Source organism: Nicotiana attenuata, chromosome 2 (assembly GCF_001879085.1).
Source record: "Nicotiana attenuata strain UT chromosome 2, NIATTr2, whole genome shotgun sequence".
Lineage (NCBI taxonomy): Eukaryota > Viridiplantae > Streptophyta > Magnoliopsida > Solanales > Solanaceae > Nicotiana > Nicotiana attenuata.
Genome location: NC_031990.1, coordinates 53,530,112 through 53,538,804, shown reverse-complemented (window position 1 = coordinate 53,538,804; position 8,693 = coordinate 53,530,112). Strand labels below are relative to the sequence as shown.

The following is an 8,693-nucleotide window of genomic DNA, read 5'->3' as shown; positions in this document are numbered from 1 at the left end:
GGAAGAGGGATATATTTGAACCAATATATTACGGCAGGGATATATTTGGACCCAAAGTATAACAAAGGGAATATTTAAACCTTTTCCAATAGTACAAGGATATATTTGTGCCTTTTCCGTACTTTCAACCTCTTTGCTATTTAAAGCTAGGATTAATGAAAATTTTCAATCATACTTTCAACCTCCTTGCTGCTTCATCTTTTTTTTATTAAAAATACTAGTAATAGTTGCCAAACCATTATATGTTGTAAATAGCACTATATAAAAACCAACTTCTTAGCAACCAAGTCTAAAACAAAGATAACCATGACATCACACACACACATATATATATTAAAAGAACAGATGAAACTAGTGCTTGGTAAAAGAAGTTCCTATTTGCTCTGTCTGTTTCAAGCACAAGCAGTTATAGTATAAAAACAAGGGAAGAAGAAAGATCTCCTTTTAATACAAAACCAGTAAAATTTATAGGAAAAAAGGAAACTTGCTTGATTAAAGTATCTAAACATGCAACTGCTACTGATCAGAAAAACACCATGAAATCATGTTATCTTGAAAGAATATTTCAGTCGAACTGAATATCATCGATAGGGTCCATTTCTCCATTCCAGTAAAGCAATTTGTCATTGAATTGCTGGTTGTTGCTATGATCAGTATCATTCACCATTAACGTGCCATTCAAGGGAGATCCAATGTGAATGCCAGAGAAAAGACTTACCCCATTCAAGTTGTCTGATTCTAACTGTTCCATGTAACCGCTTTTGTCATCAGTTCCAAAGCCATAGCAGTAGTTACCACTATCGTCATTTTTCTTCTCCTTCTGTTTCTGAACATTAGCATCAATCGCATCTTCAGCAGCAGCTATGTTTTGAGAAGTGACAACATCTTCTTTAACCTTTACCTTGGAGCTCAGATATTCAATAGGTTCAACTGACGTAGCATTAGAGTTGACGACTCTCTCAGCAGAAGATGGTTGAACTAGAAATGACCTAATGGAAGAAAAAGGAGGAGTTGTGGAGATTGGCTGATTCATCACAGGCTCGGTCGAAGCAAGCAGAAGAGAAGTCTCCCCTGAGTTTGTCATTTGTTTCTTTCTTTTAGATTCGACAATGTCTACTAAGTGAACCAGCCTTTTGGACGAAGCAGTAGAGGCAGTTGGTGATGCAGCATGATGGGATAAACTCGAACTTTCTGTTTCTTCATTAGATGACAAAGGAGTATAACTTATTACAGAAGAATCCTCATCTTTTGCGTCGTCATACAAGTATGACTGCACTTGCTCTGCATGTTGTTGAGGTTCTTCTTTTACACCTGAATTATTATGTGTCACACTTGATGCAAGAGATTGACGATACAACCTGGCCATGGCTTCTGAAAATTATAAAAAAGTTATTCGCAATCATCTCTCGACAAATGAGTTTGTTAAGCAAAGAATGCCTAGGGCACAATAAAGTTAAGTTATTTCATTACCTGCAGGTCCGATCCCGTATTTCTTGCTGTAGTCCATTAGATCTTTCATGCCGTTGACCATTTCTGCTGTCTACAACTCATCAAAAAAGAATAAATATGTAATTCGACACAGTCAAGTAGTTCACATATTAGGATGTCTAACCTATTGATAACAAACATTCACAAGAGAATGAAGTCCCTCAAGCATGTCAAAGACAAACACAAACAGTAGCCCAGGCAAAAGGTTAAAGAAGCCGCTCCTCTAATTTACTGAGACCTTTCCACTTCTCACTTGTGGTTTCTTCTCGTGTCAATAGAATCTTGAGATCTTTTTCGTTTTCCCTTTCTTAAAGTTCATTGAAAGGCAGTCTTAGAGCAACGGTCAAGTTGTCTCCGTTTGACCTATAGGTCACAGGTTTAAGTCGTGGAATCAGCCCCTGATGCTTGCATCAGGGTAAGCTGCCTACATCACGCCCCCTTGAGGTCCGGCCCTTCCCCAGATCCAGCATGAACGCAGGATGCTTTGTGCACCGGGCTGCCCTTTCTTAAAGTTCATTCTAGAAGTTGGTGTCGTAATGTAAGTTTACATGTTAATACAACTATTGGATTACAGTAGAGATTTTTTTCTATTGAATGTCTGTAGTTTAAAGCAATAGAATTCCCTTAAGCATCTTGTTAAAAAATTGTTACATTTTGCGTCTGCAATTTCAAGTAATTGAAATGACAGCAGAGATGAAACTATCGTGCATGCTTTTATATTGAATCAGAATAAACAACTCTTTCTATTGAGAATTTTAATATAAATCATCGTCGCCATTTTTTATCTAAAATTTCAATTCCACACAGCATTCTGATATGCACATAATCCAAAGACAGGATAATTAGACCACATAAATGCCTAATACCTGGAGGCATCGGACATAGCGCTTGGTATAACCAAGATCATTGATCAAAGACTTGTCCAAAACTCTTGCTAATTGTCTTATTGATGAAGTAAACCTGCAGCCGTCCGACAGATACAGTTCACAAAGGGTCAAAAGTAGAACAGTATGGTTTCACTAAAGTGTGAAGAATAACCTAAATGCATATAACGAGCACCACAAATATGAAATCTAAAGTGAAAATTTCAAATATTATACAGGACTATTTGAACAGAAGTCTTGGCGTAACTGGTAAAGTTGTTGCCATGTGACCAGGAGGTCACAGGTTCGAGTCGTGGAAACAGCCTCTTGCAGAAATATAGGGTAAGACTGCGTACAGTAGACCCTTGTGTCCGGCCCTTCCCCGGACCCCGCACATAGCGAGAACTTAGTGAACCGGACTATCCTTTTTACTGTTGTACGAATAATGTCATCAAAGTCAAGTATAAAAGAAAAGATATGTGGGGTTTATCACCTATTTCGATGAACTACAGTATTGAATGTGAACATGAAACAGTTGGACAGACAACTTACTTGTTGGAGTTTCTTTTAAATTCTTCTGAAGCAATCCCCGAGCAACTCTTAACAAAAGCTTGGTATTTCTGGATTGCTTCCCTGAGTTGATGAACCTGGATAAATGACGTTTTACAATTTTCAATGAAGTTTGCTCTTTTCAAACTCACAAAAAAGCAACCTTAATAAGAACAACAACGACAATGATCATCTAATACCATATATATCAAAAGTTCAAGCATTCAAGTATTTAAGACTAGTTAAAATCAAATTATTTCAATAAGATATTTAAAAATAAAGGGATAATTACCTTATTGGGCAGCCCTCCAAAATAATAGCCGGTAAATGTATATGTTTTGTATATTAAGTATAAATATACATGTAATATACATAATCAGTTGCTACAGTGTAAATATACATAATATACACAAATGTACATGTAATATATGTTGCTGGCGCCTGTAATTAATTTTGGCCGACGGGCCAAAAACGAAAAAAGCCCTTTAAAGAATCTTCCTTATAACCATCAGTCAACCATCAACTTAGAGGTGATGAGTTGCAAGAAGTTGAAGGTTAGAAAGGAAAAGCTGGTGTAATGTTATATACCTGGGGATTTACTGATCTTCGATCGATAAGCACCTCGTGAGAAGAACAGCAGAATTCCCAGATACAAATCTATCACAGTAAAACAGAAGAAAGGATGTTTTTTATTTCATCAATCTTTTGGTACAAGTTCAAATACTTTATAAAAGAGAAACAAAGGACTATATCTTATAAACGCTTAACCTTTAGATCTGAAGAAAGCACAATCTTGAGCCGGCCTTCACGGACCACTCGTGCTGCCTCATATACACTTTCTTCTGTTACTTTTGTGTAGTTCAAAACAATGTGACCAGATGGTGTGTAATACTCTTCAGGTATATCCACATAAAGAAGCTCGTCCAGCATACCGGTATCATACTTAATTTTGCATACCCTAGGTAGAACTTCTGCGCTGAGCTCTAAAATCCACAAAGATAAATCAGTATTTCAGACAGTGAGCAGCAGATTTTCAATGTAATCATTTTGACCTGCCGGAGCCAGGATTTGAAGCTTGTGAGTTCGGAATTCTAGTCCTTTTAAGCTAGTGAGTTGTAAATTAATAATTTGTATATAATTCATTGGATTTCTTAAGACAAACCAAACTTGCAGGGTTCGGCTGAACCCACAACCGAAAGGCTATGTCTGCCTGTGCCTTGTATATATAGCATTTTCCATCTACTTTCTGACAGTTCTCACTATTTAATACTATGATATAAACCCCCGAGTCAAAAAATTCCATAACTAATGCTGCCACGTTAAATAAGGCAGTCCGACGCACAAGGCATCCCGTGTTCATGCAGGGTCCGGGGAAGGTCCGCATCCCGAAGGGTGTGGTATAGACACCTAGCCTACTCTAATACAAGCATTAGTGGTTGCTTCCACGTCTCGAACCCGTGACCTATAGGTCATACGGAGACAACTTTACTGTTGTTCCAAGGCTCCCCTTCTGCTGCCACCTTAAATATTTATTAAAAATAAATACAGATCTACCATAGCAAGAAACCAAAAGGAGCCTATGTTAGCTAACAACTTATAGGACTCAAAATTATCCAACCGTCACCAATTTGATAAAAAGGATCAGAGTACATACCAAAACCAGCAGTAGGCCTCACTTCGCAGATCTCACAGTACCATGCCTCCTGCAGTTAATCTAATTAAATCTAAAAGGAAACCCAGCATTGCGAAGAGGATATTCGTGCTAGATATCTTTCAGATACGCAGATACTTAAATGCATAATAAAATGTATAGAAAATGATGTCAAATCTTGAGATCACAAATTTCAGTGTAAGAACTCTTTAGTCATTTTTGGTTTTGGAAAGACAATTTGAACAATTCTAGATTACAAGATGATTGAATCTTTTTTCCTTAAAGAAGACGAAAATTTTCAAACGAATGAAAAAAATTAAATGTCAAATACATTAAACTGAAAATGTTCAAATTCCTTCACACTAAAAAACATACTTAATAGAAAAAATGTTGGCAAGATTATTTCTTCCATCTTGAAGAAGTGGAAATAGAAGCCAACTTAGGGTAAAGAAATCTTGAAGAAATGAAAACAGAAACAACCTTAGTGTAAAGAAACCGACATATTTGACAAGGATTTTAGTGGTAAATGTGAGGATTACCACCAAGGGTGTGTTGGGATGGATGGGATCCCTCCACCCTTAGGGCCTTAACCAGAGGTCTCGGGTTCGAGCCTTGGGAATGAAAGCATTTCCTGGTAAGAAGCGCTTCCTTCCTAAATAGGCACATAGGGCGCGAATCTGGATTAGGCAAGGATTTTTCACAAAGACAAAATACTCCTATGGGAGAAAGCTTGATAATGATGGAACCACAGTGTTTACCACTAGTCTGAATCCAGGCCCCAAAAAATTGACTAGAAGATTAGGCTACAAACCTGAGGGAAAAGACAACTTATCCGTTGCCTATTTTTATTCAATGAAAAGCATGTTCTTATCTTGGCATTGGGAGCAAAGAATTCTGCAACTAAATTCCTCCAAAACCCGATATCATTGTCCTGCATTTTCAGGTACCATAAGATTCTATATATGAATTAGCAAAACAACATCCTATATAAAAAGAAGTCATGTTTCTTTTACTTGGAATATCTTACTCTTGGTCTTTGCTTCTGAAGGTACATGTATTGTTTCAAACGTTGAACACACATTCCTGGCTTATATACTGATCTTCCATCAGCCACAATTTCTGAACGTTTCTCATGAGCTGTCCGCACAAGTTGCATTTGCTGCTGTAACATCCACATCAAATTCACCTGAGAAATAATCGGCGGAGATAGTAGGTTCATCTCGAATGCATTTGGAGGCGGAGATGCTAAGTTCAATTGAGAAAAAGTAGGCGGAAATGAGTCTTCAATGAGCGGCTGTTTGTCCTTCCTCAAAGAATGTTCTGGAATCATCGGTGGAACTGAACATTCACGTTTTATTATGACCGTAGTTTTTTGTTGCTCTGCTGACTGAAGCACACTCGTACTTGGACGGGACTTGCTCGTCTCCTTATCCAAGTCCTCCAATAGTTTTGGATTCTCTTCATGAAATTGTTTTGCACTCATTGAGCTGTCCTGAATCTGTTGGAATTTCTGCGATCTGCGCCGTGACTTTGGCTCATGCTGCTGCCGAGCTACCAGTTTCTGCTCGTCCAACAACGGGGTGGAAGGAGCAAGTTTGATGTTATCAGAGCTCATTTTGACTCCTTCCAATTACCACAAACTTCATGAATCAGACAAACATCATTTAGTCAATCATTTCAGAATAATAATTTAAGCATAAATGGTATGATTAGATGAATCGACCGACAAGCAACTTCTCACCTCTATTTTAAAGTTCAGGTGAGTAGAGTGTAACTTGTTGGATTGCTATGAGAACTTCTAGTTGATGAAATGATGTACATTTTTTGCATAAGATAGTGTCCTAAAGCAAATAAAGCTTACTCTAGGTGTGCGGAACAAAGTCCCACACTAGACGTTAATAAGAAAAAGAAGCTACTTATAAGGTGGCGTGAGGCCTTTTGGGAAAAACCCTGCGAGCCTGGCCCAAGGCAGAGAATATCATGTCATGTTATATGTATCTTTAAGTTGGCTTAGCCCAAACCCGAATTTAACATGTAAACTCATTGATTTTAGTATTCAGCTAAACTCTTGCTTCATAAACATGAAACAATTTATTCTACTCTTCCACCTAAAAGTTTTTAACGCTTCAGTGACTTATTCACAAATCTTGACCTAGCAGATTTTTCCACTCTCCTTTTTGAGAGAATGTATCTTAGTTAAACTCTCCCCTCAATCTTCTTCAAATGAATGCGAATTGTCATAAAAATTATTTTTCATGTAAGTCTAATGAATTAAGCAATGCACTAGCATTAACACCAAAACCTTTTTCAATGAACTAATGATCTACTCATCTGAAATAACATTAATAAATATAATCAAGGCTCAAGTTTAAATAACAAAGTCATTTATCTAGCAAATTATCGGTCAAATATGGAAAGCATCTAAAGTACAACAGAAAGAAGTTGGTGGTCTGAAATGTATGAATATCAAACTATAGAATTTAGATGGTATCATCAAAAAGTTAGCGAGTTAGCAAAATTTGATTAATTCCATTAAATTTTATAAGATTATTCACCACTATCAAACGAAGTTTAGGCATCAACGCCATGAAATTAGAAATCAATGTTGATATAAACACCTTACGCTTAGCTTACATGCCAAATTTGGGAAATCTACACTTGGATTTAGAGCGAACAAACTTAATCCAGTTCGGTAATCCTACTTTGCCAAAATTTCAAAGTCTATTTTTAAGGATGAATGTCGATCTATAATGACCCAAAATCTAGAATTAATTCTTGATTAAGTTTGTTCAAGTGACAACTACATGCCTATATTAAATATAGGCATGTATTTTGCCATTCATCATAATCATAATTAACTCTCAATGTTTTACCAAACAAAAAATCAAACTTACATTGAATCGAACTAGATGTAGCCCCGTTAATCTTCAAACACGGTTAATCACATAAATGCTAGGTGAGTCATTTTCGCCGGTGCAGTAGTTCACTAACTATCACTAGATTGTTAAAACAAGGTAAAAATAAAAACCAAAATACAAAGAAAGGAATAAAATGACAATGTGCAAATCTTTTTTTTTTCCTTTTTTGCTTTAGGGCATCTGAAGCCCACTGGGCCGACTAATTCAGACTCGCGCCTTCCTACCAAAAAGTTGCATTCAAAACCCCATACCTCCTTCCTCCAAACCAGTGGCGGATGCACATAGGGAGTTGTGGGTGCTTAAGCACCCATTAACTTTGAACATATTAATAAATTTATATAGGCAACTGTACAAATATTTAGATAAATATTGAGCGAGCACCCACAAGTAAATTTATTTTTCCTCTTCTTTTGAAGTTTTTATCGGCGAGCACCCATAACTTTAAAATTCTGGATCCGCCACTGCTCCAAACAAGATGTCATGGTACGCTAATCAGCGACTTGACTAATATAGATTTAACAAGGATAACATGGAATAAACTCTCATTTTCAATTCTCTATACCATTAACATTAAAAAGAAAAAAAAAAAGGAAAAACGAACAAGTGCTAAGTTCCAAAATAGCTCCAGATTCATCACAAAGATTAATTAGAAAATTTGAAATGAAAAGAATGTACCTATAAATGCAGAGTTCACCACCTTCAAATGCTGCAGAATTCAAGTAACACCAAAATCATTCATCTGACTAAAACAAAACAGGAACTGATTTTTTTTTGACTGAATGAGCTATATTAAGAACTAATTACTACTACATCTCAATCCCAAACTTAAGTTAGGGTCGGCTATGATATAAATTGGCTAGTTTTACGCTGGCTGCCAGCCTTATCGCGACCTTCCTCTTTTAAACAAGCCAGTATTAAATAAAACATAAAAGAATTTCAACCAGATTTAATCAAATTTTTAAAAGGAAAATGAATGTGTATAAACACAGAAATCACCACCTCAACTGCTGCAAAAATGTCAAGAAGCAGCAAAATCATGCATTAAACTTAAACAAAGCATAAACAAAAAAAAAAAAAATCTGACGAACATTTCAAAATAAACAGAAAGAGAACTTTACCAAGAAATTAAATAAAACTCTCTATTGGCTTTGCATGTAACAACTTCTTCTTCCTTCGATCATTACTAGGAATAAAGAAAAATGAGCGGTGAAATGCTTTATAAAG

General features: G+C 36.4%; 1 protein-coding gene across 1 annotated transcript; it reads right to left on the bottom strand.

Moving 5' to 3' along the window:
• Nucleotides 390–6,181, bottom strand: LOC109222983 (transcriptional corepressor SEUSS-like). The gene is made up of 9 exons (XM_019387261.1): nt 5,579–6,181; nt 5,363–5,482; nt 4,555–4,603; nt 3,669–3,883; nt 3,489–3,557; nt 2,904–2,998; nt 2,355–2,448; nt 1,471–1,540; nt 390–1,371 (listed from the first exon to the last, which is right to left on the bottom strand). Exons 1-9 carry the CDS (start codon nt 6,164–6,166, stop codon nt 566–568), a joined length of 2,106 nt encoding a protein of 701 aa, XP_019242806.1. The 5' UTR covers nt 6,167–6,181; the 3' UTR covers nt 390–565.